We start from the raw sequence: 16,218 nt of genomic DNA, 5'->3' as shown, positions 1-16,218 counted from the left end.
ATGTGTGTAAAACCCACTCCACGCCTTCTCTCCTCCCTCTTTCCGACTTACGCCGGTAGGAGGGACGGAGGTGGGATAGAGGAGTAGCTGCGCCAGGGCGCACGGTGTGCCAAACTTACAAAATCCGCCTGGCCACACCCAGTTGGCAAAGCGCAGGTGCGCTGCGCCCCCGCCGTGCCCAATCTGCGAAGCTAGAGCCCTTAAAATCGATCTTTTCCTGGGAAGTTTGACCAATTTGCATGAAACTCGGTGAACATAATCTAGGGACCAATATCTAAAGTTCCCTCTTGGCAAAAGCTGGAAAACTTACTAAAACTGAGCTTCTACAAGGCAATGAATATTGTGGAGGGCGTGGCTCATCACATAAAGGTGTATAACATCTCAAGGGTTTCACTGATCAGGATTATGACCACACATAATCTGAGGGGACACCCCCATTATTGACCCCATCAAACAAAATGGGGGCGCTAATTTCTTATCTAGACCTAACCGCCATATCGATTTTTACTAAACTTGGTTGATATGTAGAACAGGACACCTCAAGGTGACTGGAGAAATTTAACTCTAATTGGCAACTGGGTGGTGCTATAACAACAGAAAAACCCTTAAAAATGGCTAAAATGCGACCGATCGCTGTGGCTCCCCGTGTGGCCCAATGTTTGGGGGGGGGGGTTTCTAATTTTTTAGTCTAATGACTAAGTCATGGTATGGTATGTTGTACTCAATGGGTATGGACTAGTCTAAGGTTATTTTGGAAAACAAAAATGCAAATTTTTTTTTTTAATAATTATTCTTTAAATTATTCTTTCTAATAATCCATTGATTGTTCACAAAGTGTGGCTATTGTTTTCTGCAGAGTAAAAAAAGAAGGATTAAATAAAACAAACAAAAAATCTACAAAAATCTATTCTTCTCCAGGGGAGTGGTTGTGGTTGGACAGAACAATCATGGACTACACTAATTGGGCTGAAGAGGAACCTGGTTTTCACAGCAATGGAGGCCTTAGTACCTTGGATGGGACATGGAGTACAGCCTCTGAGAATTATTATAGACCATACATCTGCAAAACACCCAAAGGTAAATAATTCTTCTTACATGGACTCAATTGCACCCGTATTAATGTTTGTTTTTTGGGGGGGGGTTTTTCAACAATTCCAACATCTGACTACGTAATATTTTTTGTCTTTTGAAATAACGGGCTGTGTGAGTTTAGATGATTATACAATCATAAATTCTTGCCATAGCTTGGCTGAGAGACATGGCACACTACATGTTGGGGCCTGACTTACCATAGCATTCAGTCTTTAAAGATTTGAGTGAAGTATATTAGTGAAGGGAAAAGTGCAGACAACAAACAGCACTGAAAATAAATGTTGTAATCATGGTTTTATGAATAAAAGTCAACCTGGAACAATTAATTGTTACTCAGAAAAGGAAGGTAGGCTATGTCTTGTGCCTTGGTAGACATAAGGTGAGTGCAACATTTATGGGTGCGCATTCTTCTTTCACTATGTCATGTTTACAGTTGTGCACTTAACCCCGTAAGACCCAGATATAGAAAAAAAATGAGCAATTTTTTTTTTGACCTCTCAGATATTGTTTTCGGAGGCCTCTGATGTAGAAATCAAAGAGTTTTCAAATTTTTTACATTTTAGTAAGTTTTTAGGGAAATGTTGTAAATTTGCAACGTTGGGCATAGTTGGGAGCAGAACTTCTGTGTTTGTACTCACTTTGTCTGGACAGATATACAGAACATTTAAGTATTCATTTGCAGGGTTGATTGCTTACTTAGCCCCATAACAGTATATATCATGAGTAATAATCACACAACAATGATAGTTTTATGAATAAGCATTTATAAATAAAAATATTGGAAAAAAACTTTTTCCTCCATCACTTTCAATGTGGTTTACTTCATTCAAACAATACTGTCTGGCTGGCCTATTATGCTCTCTGCTTATCATACTAAAAGGAACACATGCATCCCCCCAGAGCACTTACAGGTTCACATTCAAGACCATTCACACCTGTCCCTGAACAATGCAACAGGCATAAATTCATGGGCTAAAGAGATACTGTTGGTCCACTGATCCCAATTAAGGTGATTAAAACCTTTGGATGATGGCAAATACATTCAGTTTCTTATTTTCATTTTCAAGACCATATCACATTACATACAATAATAGAAGGATGGCACACGGCGTGGCCAAAGTACAACCAATGTTACTCAAACAGAGGAAGAACGTTCTTTAGACAAAACACCCAGTTAACAGATGACTTTAGATGGACGGTTCAAATAATACTTTGGCTAATACCTTTCTCTGGAAGTCATTAAGCTTCATTCTGACATTCAAACTGAATATGAAACTCATGTCCCACACCATCATCATCATCGTCATCATCATCACAGAGGTTACAGATCCTCTGGTTTCTGTCCAGCCCGTCACATCTTCACTGACTTCAGGACTTCTGGTGTTATTTACTCTAAAGTTACAAACAGCCTTTTTTGTTTTCATGCCACAGATCCTTCTCCAGTTTAAACTCTTGTTTAAATATATATTATATACCACATGATGTCACACTGCTGAGCTCACTTTACCACTTTTGTATTAGCCTCTGTTCATCAGTTAGTTTGAACCAGCTGATGTTGTTACACTTTGGTGTAGCGATGGGCAAAGCAGTTCTTTAGATGTTACTGAATCACTAAAGGAACACATGCATCCCCCCAGAGCACTTACAGGTTCACATTCAAGACCATTCGCACCTGTCCCTGAACAATGCAACAGGCATCCCCCCAACAAATCCAGAACATTCAGAACCTGTTTTTCTATCTCCTAATGCTACAAACTGCTGCTTGGGCAACACTGAGAAAAATAGCTCAGGATCATTTAGAAGTTAAAAAACAAACAAAAAACTACAAAGATACAGGGAGTTTCAAATACTGCTATAGATGTTGGAGTTTCAAATACCCCATACAATTTATTCATGTGTTTAATTATGGTCTAAGCTAAACTAAGTAAAAATTTAACAGAAAAGCACATTTAGAGCTTCGTTACAATGAATCATCTAATACTTTAAATTTCTACTACATTTTTTTTCAATTTGTGACCATGTGAGAAGTGCAGTGACCTTATGTAATGTGTAAGGAGGAGCACAGGCTATTTTGACTACCACACTGACCCAACGTTGTAGAATTACAACATAGACATAACAAGCTATAAATCAAATTTGATGAATGTTTTCCAAAATAACTAAATATGTACATGTTCTAGACATTGTAATAAACACAAAAAAAAATATTTAAGGAATTTTACTTACTTTAATCCTGACAAATCCAGTCATGCAAAAAAAGGAGATGAGCTCAACCGGAAGTTTGCAGGTAGAGTGAGTTCATGGCCAGATGACCAGACCTATAAACACTTCTTCTATCCAATAGCATTGTGAGGACAAACAATAGGACCCATGAACTTTTTTTGAATTGTTAAAAGTGATGTTGTAAATTTGCAACAGTGGGTTTTACAGGGTTAAAAGTGCTCAGTCATCCCACTGGCTAATGTCACAGAGTGTAATACAAGTTTTAAAATTAGGTGAGAAAAGTTAAGAATTCTCACAAGACTGGACGTCATGAGGCTTCTCATGTGCTGCATTGATTGTCTTCCACAATGACCCACCAGAAAATACAAGCAACTGTCAAGCCCAGCGCTCATTTCTGATCCTGTCTGACAGGTTCAGCCACTGTCAAGCTAATATTGTGTAATCCAATTTTAGTATACAATTGTCACATTTCCGTTCTTTCTTTCTAGTATTACCAACAACACAGTTACCATCACCGCCAGAATGTAAGTAACACATCTTTACCTTCTCTATTTTGCACAAAACTGTGTTGTTTTTTTTGGCTGATCATAATCTACTTTTTCAATCTGTGCAGCACCTAAACATCATCAACGTGGTCATATAGCTTTGGCAGCTGTGGTGGCCGTCATGGGGCTTGCCATGGGGGTAATCGTTGCCTTCTTCATCTGCAAAAAGTTCAATCATCGTGTACCCATCCCTGATATGTTAACCACCTTTGACAACCCACTCTTCTTCAACAATGAGCAGCCACCGCCTGTTGTGGTTGACACCAGTATACTAGTTGAGAATGCAGAGGAAGACAACTCTGACCTTGTTGTAATTGAATCTGATAGGACACAGGCTCTATCTAGGGCTCATGGTTAGTGGCTTACTCTTTTGCATGGCCAGTGATATCACAGTCAACTCTTCAATAGAGTTGGCAATGAGTGAATACAATGGCCAAAGCAATTTAGAATGTTCATTGGGAATGATAGTTTGAACTTATATGTAATCATGTACTGTATTTTGTAATTACTAAAAACAGGTTAACTGGTAAGATGAACTGGGATGTATTCTTTACACTTTTTTGTTTATTACTTTATTATAACTGTGAGGATAATGCTATGTATTTTGACATTTACTGCAGTGTAAAGTCACGAGTTGTAATGTCTAATTAACATTAACCAAAATAATAAATATAACAGACATCATTGTCATGACTGTATCTCATCCTGCGAAAAGTTGAGTCTTAAGTCTTATCCAGCGTAAATTCTGGTAACCTCCTGAGATATCACTTGCCCATATAAAAATAGCAAATGTGACCACAAAAGCATCTGAATTGCTATTCAGAGTCCAGCTTGCAATCTTTAGACAAGCAATACACTTATGTTATTCGGTTTAGAAAAAAAGGCGAGAGATGTAATTGGAGGAGGCCAAGGATTCTTTAGAGAAAATGTTTTGGCCAGATTGTGCTGAAACACACAACACAATTTAACAATTCACTACGCATTACCAAATCAATTTGAATTCCATGTTGCTCAATTGCTTTGTCTACAAAGCAAATTGTACAAGCAAAACTCACCTGTTCACTTTTTGACCTCTTACTCAACACAAGTGTTCTCACAGCTCACTTCTCAGATTTACAGAGGCCACTTCCTCTTTGAACATCAGATTCTTTTCAAAAAGTACACATATTTTTTTCATCAATTGGGTCCAATCTACCAAATTAGGCTGTCTATAAGCCAGTACAAAGGAACTCAACAACAGAGTTGAGATGCTTCTTCAATATTATCAGCCATACCACAAACCCTCCCCCACAAGTTTTTTATCATTTCATTCTAAAAAGGTTCACGCTGTTGACCTCTGACATTACACGATGGAGTGATCCACTTGAAGCGGTGGGGGAGGGGGGTTGACGGTGGTCGGTACCACTTCACCTACCTTACAGGGAGTCTATTGAAAATTTTGGGACTATGTAACCCCTAATGAGATGGGCTGTTCCAACATCAAGTGGGCTGCAGCTACACTTTTTTCCCCTACAATTTTTTAAAAATTGCTGGTGGTAGACCTGTGGGCCCCAAGGTGCACCAGCCCATCTGGCATTTGCCATACTTGTCTGTCTAAGTGTCTACTGGCAATGGGAAAGCAGTCGTTCGCCTAGTTTTAACGGATTTTCCTCATTTCAAAAAACCTGCATACACATGCTTATTTTGGTGAATAACGGGTATTAGACTATTGTAACTCATTGCATTCCTGTCTTACTCAATACAACTTCTCCAAACTCCAACTAGTTTAAAATGTTGCAGCAAGACTACTCATTAAATCCACATACCCCCTATTTTAGCTGGTCTACAGTGGTTAAGCCTACCCATGTTTTAAAATCAACTTTTTAATGATTACTTTAGATGATTACTCCAAAGCAGAATTCCCCTGATTGTCACTTACTAACACCCTATAAGACGTAATGCAGCCTGAGATCCTCGGGCAGAGGTCTGTTAGGTATTCCTTGGTCAGAGGACCCCCCAGTGTAATTCATACCTTGCTTGTCATTATTATTGTATCAGTTCTACTTTTATTATTCATCTGGCAATTTCTCTTGTTTATGTCTTTGTAAAGCACTTTCTAACTTGTGTTTTAAAAAGTACTATATAAATAAAGTTGTTATTGTTATTGTTGTTATTATGTGGTACAAAATTATATGAAACAAAGCATTTGTCCATCTTGGGGTGCCCTACTTCTGTCAAGGTTAACTTGGGGTTTGTTTGCCTAGTCTTATTATTGCATTTGTATTGCATTTGTATCAATCTTTGTTAAGTACTCTTTGTTTTTACAGTACAGTACTGAGTTGTTTCTGGTAAGACATGTTCTACAATGTAACCACTAAGTGTTTTAATAAGCCATTTCACAAAAACAGAACAGTAATAGCGACTGATGTTAAAAAATTATTTAACCACAAAAAAAGATTTAGAGCATTTCGAACTTTCTCGCAGGCAGTTCTTGAGGTCCAGCATTTGCTTATGGAGACATAAAAACACCAGGAAGTCAGCATTTTGATAGCTTCCTTGTTAGGAATATTACACAAGACTTCAACCAGTGACGCTGAAATGGTCAAACGGCCAACCACAATGTCCTCTAGACTCTGTGGGAATCGTGCTTGGCTGCTCCAACCACATTTTGTAACACATCTGCTTCCTCTGTCTTTACATCTGTTGCCAAAATCAAAGAAGTCATGTTCAAATTATTCAGAAATGTAAATAAAATTCAAGAATACGACCTAAGAAAGGAATGACCTAACCATTGCAGTTTTATATATATTCAATTTAAAATTGAATATACATACATATATATATATATATATATATATATATATACACATACATATATGAATAATATATGTGAAGTTGTACTTACTGGTGCGACATATGTAGGACCCTATGTCATTTACAGTTATACAGTGAATTAAAAAAAAATAAACCGATTTTAATTGAATTATATTATCTAATAACAGCAACCAAACTGTATGATATTAATCAATAGGTTCATAAACTATTAAGCAAATTGTGAATATTAATTGTGTAAAAGTTTTTTCAATGAAACAAGCTGGTGACCTGTTTTAACCCTGCCCCTCAAAGAATTGGAATAAAGAACCATTAATGTTCAACCCTATAAATCATAACCACCACTATCAAAAATCTGAAATGTTTTTCTCAGGTCAAAATCTATGTAGTAACAGATTTTGGGAATTCCACTTGTTTTACAATGAAGCAGTGAAAGTTGCAAATATCAGCATGTGGGTTCCGGTTAACAAAAAAAAAAAAAGACAGAAAAGAGGGAGCATGACATCACAGGATGTGCCACTACTATTAAGACTGACTTTCAGTAATCATTCACACAACTCTTATCCTCTGTGAGAAATGCATGGATAAAGTCTTCAGCTGTGGAACACTGTAAAAGAAGACTAACAATGAAATCTTGGAAAGCCTTTGTGCTCCTCATCCAAGCATTACATTGTTTGGCTCTAGATGGTACAGTATTTTAACCTTTATTTTCATTTTCTTTTTTTTGTGAGATTTTCTATATGTGCACTTGACTCTTTGTGTGAGACTGTTGTGTCAGTGTGTGTGCTGTCGGTGTGCATCATCTACATTTAATATATTCTTGTATATTCCCTACAGTACAGTATTAAGGTGATTGCAGTATTACCTCTTGCAGACACAGGATGGTTGTAATGCAGTGGGATAGATTTAACTTTGTTTGCTTATTAAATGTCTGTTTATTCCGAGAATATGTGGTTGTGTTAATGTTGAAATGCCATAAAAATTTAGCTAGACACAACTTAAACAACCCCTGTGACGGACTGTGCAAACTGCTGTTTGAAGGATTTTCTGATTTCTTCTGCAATAAATATTTAAAAGTGTGTAATTCTTTGTCAACAGATTCACCATTTCAACTAACTAACAAGGACACTGGTTTTTGTTTGGTTAAAACAAATAACCAATGCAATGATATACGCTGGACAACTGGTGACCGACTTTTGGTTCTACAAAGGAAGAAGTGCCTGGGAGTCCAGGGGAAAAGTGTGGGGAGTGAAGTAAGCCTCTATGATTGTGACGAAAAGAGCGACCTCCAAAAGTGGGAATGCAACAATGGAACAGTGCTCGCCCTTAAAGACCAGAAGCTCTACATTGAGCTCACTGCAGATAACACAGCAGTTCTCTCCAAAACAGCAGGACCCAATAACCACCTCACAATTACAGGGACGCCCAACGGTGCTTGTACAAGAACATATAGAGGTACAGTATAAAACAGTGTTGTTTTGAAGGACTTGTACTGGTAACACCAAATCATAACCATTATCACAAAATTTCAAATGGAATGATGGAGACCACAGTTTTGGAGATTGAAATAGATTAATCATATAGAGATTAAAAAATAAAGAAAAATCTGTTTACATGTAAGCAGGTCAAACTGGTCAACAGCTATCATGCATTGCAATCTACTTAACATATGCCAAACCTCATACTTTTTCATAAGTCTACATTTGAATTGTGATGAGCATTAAACACATTTTCAGAATTCTATCCTGCATTTAAAATAGTATTCAGCATCTTGTTTTGAACTGGTTTGTCATATATACCATAAAGAGATAAATTACTGTAGGTACAAATTTTCTGTAACTACTCTGCTTTGTTCTTGTCACCTCTTAGAACTTTTTGCCATTGGTGGAAATGCAGCTGGACTGCCGTGCATGTTTCCCTTCCACTACAAAGACCAGTGGTTCTCAGACTGCACCACACTTGACTCTCCAGGAAAGACTCTTTGGTGTGCTGTTGAAACCAAATATCAAAGTGAACGCTGGGGCTACTGCCCAGTTACTTGTGAGTACTGCCTGTGAAAACTTATGTTTATAAATATTGCAGTGGAAGGCCATATTTACAATGCCAGTGAATATTGTTTGAAAATGAATGAGTCACGAAAGCTTTCAGAATCAGTCATTGCCAATGTAACTACTTTCAGGTAAATTCATGTAGATTAAAAAAATAATAATAAAAAAAATAGACAATAATAGACAATAGTTAATGTCTACCCAAAACTCACTATTTTTGATACTGCCAGAAAGGGCAATTATCTTTAAAAGCACCAACATTACATTATTTGATTTAGAACCTACCACTACTTCATAGTTAAGTCAACCCCAGTCATTTAATGAATATGGAAATATACAGCTTTAGGTTGCAGGGAGGGCATTTTATTCTTTGTAGCAAACATAACATAAGCATGTTTTGTATATGCATTTATAGCTAAAGATGGCTGGACAAAACACCCAACAACAGGAGCATATTACCAGCTCAACACACAAGCAGCTCTGACTCAGGACCAGGCTGACGCCAGCTGCAAACAGCAGGGTGCCTCCCTGCTCAGTATCACCGATCCTCACGAGCAGGCTTACATCACAGGTAAGGTAACTCTATATTGAATGTACTGATAAAGGGAGCATGCATTTGGGCACATACATTAATTATGTACTATTTATTTTTCCATCAATGCAATTTGACATATAAAAGCAGTCTTAATTGAAGAGATGATTGTAATACATTCCTAAAGAGGCAGTGTGTAGGATTTGGTGGCATCTAGTGGTGTGGACTGCAGATTGCCACCAGATGAAACTTCTCCCATGTGTCAAGTGTGAACTCCCGGTCAGGATTCCTTAAGTGTTAATTGTTCAGGAGTTTTTTAACCAAAAGAGGTTTAGTTGCATGCAAGACCTTGGGTCCCTGTGAAGCATAAGTTTACTAACATCAACATAGTTTGGGCAAAGTCAACTTCCCAATAACCTGGTTACAAAGAGATCACGACAATACAACTTCCTGTGTAACATCTAATCAATACATGTTACACATAAATTGACAAAAGTTAAACAGTCTTGCTTACCCTGCACTGCTGGCTAATGTTAGCTAGGCCCAGGTACATTAACATTCATTTCATGTGCTGCTTGTTTGCTAGCATTTATATACTATTATACTGCATTAGATAGCTTCTGCTGCAGCAGTGGCCCTTCTTGCTGGGGTCCCAGTAGAGAAGAAAGAGCAGGGAGTTGCTTCTTTTGTTGGCTTGATGATGTCATGCCATGTCTTGTCAACACAGAGGACTGTGAGAATCTGAATCAGATTATATTCCATTTCTGCTCCCTCAATCCTACACACTGGACCTTAAAATGCATTACTTTTATTGATATATTTGAATGTTTACATGGATACTGTTGAGTTGTTAAAAAATCACAAGCTTTTAGCTTTACCAACAATGAGTGACATAGGGTGAGGCTCATTTTTGTTTCCCATGCCCCAAACAGCACTGCTAGGTTCAGGCGGCACTAAACTTTGGACTGGGCTGATCCTGTATCCAGAACATGGCTGGAAATGGACTAATGGGAAGCCTTACCGCTATCTGAAATGGGACTCAGGTAAGTTTGTCTTCCACTTCAACTCTTTGTGTTTCTATTCTGATATATTCACATTTTTATCTATTAAAACAGCCCAGTCGTCATAAGAAAATGTCATTTCTTGACCACAGATATGTTATTTTTGTACATTTTATACAAAATCAATCAGTGTTTCTAATAAAGTGATGAATTTAAAGTGATTAATTAAATATAAAGTGATGTATTTCTCATCACATAAGGTAGCTGACTTTGTCATTGGTAGGTAGGTAGAGGGGATGGTGGATGGTGTGACACTTAATGCATGATTTATACCTCTGCATCAAATTGACGCCGTACCTACGGCTCTGCATAAATTGCTCAAAGGCCTTGCTGCCGTGGTCGCAGGTTGAGCTCTAGCCTGCAGAGTTGTAATGGAGCTGAATTTTGTAACGTTACCTTTGATGAATGTTACTGTTGTTCCTGGATTCATATGAGTAGAGGAAAAGTTTGCTAGTCGCTAGGCTAATATATACAACATAAAATGCCATAGGCGTGTGCTAAAAACATTAGCATGTTGTATTTGTGGGGAAAATGTGTTCAGATAAAGACAAATGCTTTGTCTGTGAATGCTGCGAGCTACAGTGAAGCTAATTTGTGTACTTCTGTTTGAAATTGTCTCTATGCAATGTTTAATATGTGTTTAAGGTAGGGCTGCCACGATTAGTCGACTAATCGATGACTAATCGACTATTAAAATAATCGGTGACTATTTTAGTAGTCGACTAATCGGTTTGAGTCATTTTTCATAGAAAAGTACTATAAAAGTACCCCAAAATACTCTTACTGCAGCTTCTTACGTTCAGATATTGGCAGCTTTACACACTCTCCCGTGACAGTGAACTAAAACCCTTTGGCGTGAGTACTAAACAAGACATTAAATGACGTAATTTTGGGGTTTGGGCGAGACAGACCGACATTTTTCAACATTTTAACACATTTTTCGATGAAATGATTAGTCGACTAATCGAAGAAATAATCGACAGATTTGTCGACAATGAAAATAATCGTTAGTGGCAGCCCTAGTTTAAGGTGTGTTTTGAATCAACTAAACTTTACAGCACTTAACAGAAACTCCACTGCCAACTAGCGTTTTGGAGGTGTAACTGCAGAGTGACACAGACACACCACCGCACAAGTGTAAACGCTCACAACTGCGTAGGCCACGTGCGTAGGCTACAACATAGGGCCTGCCACACAAGTATAAATCCCCCTTAAGTGAAAAGAGCCTCCAAGCTGTTGATCACTGCAGACCACTGTTCAGGACCAAAAAATGACAAAACTGGTTGTTTTTAGTGAGCCATCATTGTGTTTCCAGCAGCAATTTATTGTGGCACCATAACTGGCTATTTTAAGCCAAAACATGATCATCATAACCAAGCGGTTTTTATGTCTAAACATTTACTGTATCTGCTACAAAACAACATAAAAATGTATGGTTTACAGAAACATACAATGCCAACATTTATTCTAGTGATTGGGTAGATTAAAATGTATTAGCAAAAACATTTCGCTTACCCCTTAAAATGTAATGAAGCTAGCAAATAGAGTAAGTTGAATATTTTTCTCCATTACACTTAAATCTGTACCAGTCAAATATGTATATTTGGTACAGCGCTATCAAGTGTTAGGAGTTTTCTCTACAATCTGATAACTTGAATTAATACAAACTAAGCCTTTAAATTAAGGAACAACCTACCTAATGAAGTCAGCTTTGTTATAATCTAGCATTTTTCTTTTGAAATCACCGAAAAATGTCTCCATTTTGTAGACCATACACAGTGTAATGCATACTTTTTTTCTTGTACTTATAATATATAATATATAATATTTTCACTCATTCAAAGATAATGTGGTTATGAACTTTGTAAACCCAATTTGGATTGATAGGTGATGTTTCTTCTTTTATCTCTATTTGGTTGATATTTGTGTTATTATTAATATCAATTTTGCCATTTTTACAATTCTCATGAGCTTCCAGAAGCACTGAATTTCTAGTGAGGTTATTAATTCATGTTATTTGACATAATATAAATTGATTTGAACATACATTCTGTACCTGACTTTGGGAACGGAAGTGTTAAAGTGAGTAAGTGGATGTGAGAAAAACTTGAGTCAAAGGAATGGTTTTCAGATTTTGGGGAAAAATCTTCATTGCTTTCTTGCCTAGAGTTAGATAAAAATTAATACTACTCTCATATTTGTCTATTATATATAAAGGTAATATAGGTAACAGAATCTGTCTTCCGGGCAGCACGGTGGTGTGGTGGTTAGCACTGTCGCCTCACAGCAAGAGGGTTGCCAGTTCGATCCCGGGTGTGGGAGCCCTTCTGTGCGGAGTTTGCATGTTCTCCCCGTGTCAGCGTGGGTTCTCTCCGGGCACTCCGGCTTCCTCCCACAGTCCAAAGACATGCAGATTGGGGACTAGGTTAATTGATAACTCTAAATTGTCTATAGGTGTGAATGTGAGTGTGAATGGTTGTTTGTCTCTGTGTGTCAGCCCTGCGATAGTCTGGCGGCCTGTCCAGGGTGTACCCTGCCTCTCCCCCGCGACCCTCAAGAGGATGAAGCGGTTAGAAGATGAATGAATGAATGAATCTGTCTTCCAGCACCTCTTCACCTCACAAATTACAATAATTACACATTATATTGTATTTGTTAAACACACACAAAAACTGCAGTGTAAACAAGACAATTTGTGGTTTTACGGTGGGTTAAGTGTCGTATGTTTTGTAAGCCCCGAGGAATACCTGCAGTGGTCGAAACATGTTGGCTCTTTTAAAAGGACATTGTGTAGTGTTTTCAGTTGTTTATTGGCAAAAATCAATGTTTGCATTCATAAATATATCATCATTGGTGTATTATTATCTCCACCAATAATCTTATTCTCGTAAAAGGAGAAATTTGGATTTGTTTGTACATGGGGAGGGTAAGTCGTTGGACGGGTTCCATAATGTTTCGTCATCTTGAACATATATCCGCCAGCAAGAGACATATAGCACTACCAGGGAATAGCCCCGCCTTCGGCATTTTCGTTGAGAGCCAGGAAGGAGAGGAGCAAGAGACGCTTCTTTTTGGTACACAGCGGCTACCATTGTTGCAATATGCATTTGAAACTAAAGCGCGCTATCCGTTTGAATGCAATATACGATTTCAGCGTAAAATGGGAGAAATTCCTACAGACTGTAGCTTTAATGATTTAGCCACTACAATAAAGATCTTTCAGTATTTCCCCTCCTAGTTTTTCTATATTCTTTTGGAGTGCCTGGATTGCCTTTGTGTCCTGTTGTCCATGAGCACCCGACACAAGATTTTGATCTACGTTTGTATATACAGAGCAACAAGTCGTCTCTCTCTTTTTCGGGTCATGTGAGAGACTATAAAGCTAGGACAAATCTGTGGGTTGATATGAAGCTGTTTGCAGTACCACATGTCAAATATAACCATCATCTTGTTTTAGGACATCCACTTCCTAATCCAGGACACAACTGTGCAATTCTTGATCCTGCTGTACAGTACTCCTGGCAAAGTTCACTTTGCAGCAAGAAACTCGGGTACATCTGTTACAGTGAAGCCACCGAGGTAGTGCCTACACAAGGTAAAGAAAAATGTATTTCTATTGTGCTCTGCTCATCCCCCCATATAGCTACAATATCTGTCAATAATAAAGTTGTTATATTTCTTTGTTCTTTTCATGATCAGCTGTTGAGACTGGATTTTGTTCAAGCCCTTGGATTCCCTACAGTGGCCACTGCTTCTACCTTAATCGTACTCAGAATACATGGGCTGATGCTCAGAGATTGTGTCGTAATGACGGAGGGGACCTAGTCAGCATGCGCAATGTGGAGGACCAAAGCTTTGTCATCTCTCAACTTGGATACAGTATGTGAGAAAAAATACAAACACACACGTTTATCTTTAAGGAACAAATCCTTACAACAAAGAACACCTCTTTAAGCCCTGAGGCCTTCCTTTCTCCACCCTTTCTTTTCCTGGCTTGCAATTCACTGCTCTGACTATTTACCTCAAAGGGAATTTAGAATCATACATTGTCATGTGCTGAACTAAGGTTGACATATCCTAACACTTCTTTTTTTCATGAAAACTTTAGTTTCAAGATGATGGTCAAAACAACTGGCCTACCCAAAACAATGCATAGCATTTGCTTTGCAAGATAGCACCACAGCACGTTTTCTCTGAAGGGCAATATTACATTTGTATAGTTATTTCTTCACAATGATGTTTGTGGAGCTGGACTTTAATTCAGGCAAGGTCGCCTGCCTCTGCTATAATATGCTGTAGAAAACCCTCATAGACTTCCTTTGTTGTTGAAATCGAATAATACTAGCCAGCTGGTAGACAGACGGCTAAAGTATGAGTCGGTGATTAAAAAGAAAGAATAAACCAGTCAAGAGGCACAAATGGATCAAAACACATTAATACCATATGCAGATGTCTGTTATTGTCTGTTACCTGGAATTGTGAATAATTTACAGACAATATTTTCCTTTATCCGTGTCTGCAGCATCCACTGATGAGCTTTGGATTGGACTGAATGACAGAAAGACAGAGGGACTGTTCGAGTGGATTGATCATTCGACTGTCAGCTTCACTAGCTGGGAATTTGGGAAACCTGCTGGGTCCACTGATCTACAGGATTGTGTTCTCATCAGGGGAGAGGTAAGGAGCATGTGTGGCTTTGTGTATATGCACTCAAAAAAAGTGGCATCAAATTTCATTTTTTTAAATCTGATTATCAGACAGCAAAATTATTAGTTTTGCAGCTATAGTTAACTTAATTGTGCATGTGTTAAAATTCAATATATAAATTGTTTACTGTATCTGTCTGTATCTAAAACATGATATTATATTTGTACAGTTTTATGACTCTGGTGTCTCTGTTTGACATGCAATTTTATCAGTGCATTTGACTGTAGTACTTCTCAGTACATCCAGACTCCACATAAATACATATTCAACTGTATCTGTTGCAGAATGGAAACTGGGCTGACCATGTGTGTGAGGAGAAACATGGCTATATATGTATGAAGATGAGTACCTCAAACCCCACCGGTGATCAAGTGCAGCAGAATGTGGGCTGCAAAAACGTGCGTTAAGTTAACTAATTTTTATTTATTTCAAAATTCCTAAAGTTTAACCTGGGCGTACCTAGGGTTACAACCTAACACCAACATCCAGCAAAGCTAAACAGAGCTATTTAGCCTTTTTTCAGCTCAGTGTTTTGGTTGTCTCTGGTGCAGCAAAGCTCTGATAAATTCTCAGTACTCAACTTGTCCACCTAAAAAAGCATACAAACAAAGTTGGCAAGTTAATTGGTGAACACAGTTAGGCATCAAGCAGCTTCAGTGCTAAATATTTTTCTCACCCAGACCCAAACAAATAGCTAAAAGCCTATTCAATACTACCCTTACATTTACAGGTAGAGAGGAACATGACTTCAAATGAGCGCTCATGTTCCTTCTTACTGTTACAGTATAAGAATGATTTGGCAGGACTTTGTCAGTGTGGTAAAGAGTTCCCCCAAGAGGTCAAAAAACATTAATGCAGCATTAACTGTTAAATGTTTAACTTGATGATACTTACACTGCATTAGGCTGGCTTTAAATGTATAGAATATTTTTGTGATTGTAGCATCTTTCACTTTTTCTGATATCTATAGGGTTTTAAAAGTTATTGAAAACTGAGAAATTATAGTTGGTGGGATCTGTTGGCCTTTTTCTCAAAAAATTGATAATCTTTCTTCACTTTTTGTTTTCCAACAATCCAGGGGTGGAGAAGACATGGCTCGTATTGCTACTTAATAGCGACAAAGATCAAAACTTTTGACGAAGCCAAAGATGACTGCAAGAGCTCATCTTCTTACCTTGCTGATGTTTCAAATGCGTGAG

General features: G+C 38.0%; 2 protein-coding genes across 2 annotated transcripts in view; both read left to right on the top strand.

The window, feature by feature from the left end:
* LOC126382451 (macrophage mannose receptor 1-like) overlaps positions 1-4,355 on the top strand; it is a 24,330-nt gene extending 19,975 nt beyond the window's left edge. Inside the window, exons 30-32 of the mRNA XM_050032324.1 lie at positions 919-1,077; positions 3,804-3,839; positions 3,929-4,355. Coding sequence (XP_049888281.1) covers positions 919-1,077; positions 3,804-3,839; positions 3,929-4,218 — 485 coding nt within the window. The 3' untranslated portion in view covers positions 4,219-4,355. The remainder of the gene's footprint in view (positions 1-918; positions 1,078-3,803; positions 3,840-3,928) is intronic.
* Positions 4,356-7,223: 2,868 nt separating this feature from the next.
* LOC126382743 (macrophage mannose receptor 1-like) overlaps positions 7,224-16,218 on the top strand; it is a 31,740-nt gene continuing 22,745 nt past the window's right edge. The window contains exons 1-10 of the mRNA XM_050032795.1: positions 7,224-7,358; positions 7,770-8,126; positions 8,541-8,711; positions 9,135-9,290; positions 10,184-10,294; positions 13,770-13,907; positions 14,012-14,191; positions 14,835-14,989; positions 15,304-15,417; positions 16,098-16,213. Of these exons, the coding sequence (XP_049888752.1) occupies positions 7,298-7,358; positions 7,770-8,126; positions 8,541-8,711; positions 9,135-9,290; positions 10,184-10,294; positions 13,770-13,907; positions 14,012-14,191; positions 14,835-14,989; positions 15,304-15,417; positions 16,098-16,213 (1,559 nt within the window). The 5' untranslated portion in view covers positions 7,224-7,297. The remainder of the gene's footprint in view (positions 7,359-7,769; positions 8,127-8,540; positions 8,712-9,134; positions 9,291-10,183; positions 10,295-13,769; positions 13,908-14,011; positions 14,192-14,834; positions 14,990-15,303; positions 15,418-16,097; positions 16,214-16,218) is intronic.

This window comes from Epinephelus moara, chromosome 21 (assembly GCF_006386435.1).
Source record: "Epinephelus moara isolate mb chromosome 21, YSFRI_EMoa_1.0, whole genome shotgun sequence".
Taxonomy (NCBI): Eukaryota; Metazoa; Chordata; class Actinopteri; order Perciformes; family Serranidae; genus Epinephelus; species Epinephelus moara.
The sequence above is the reverse complement of the archived record's forward strand: the minus strand, read 5'-3'. Positions and strand labels throughout refer to the sequence as shown.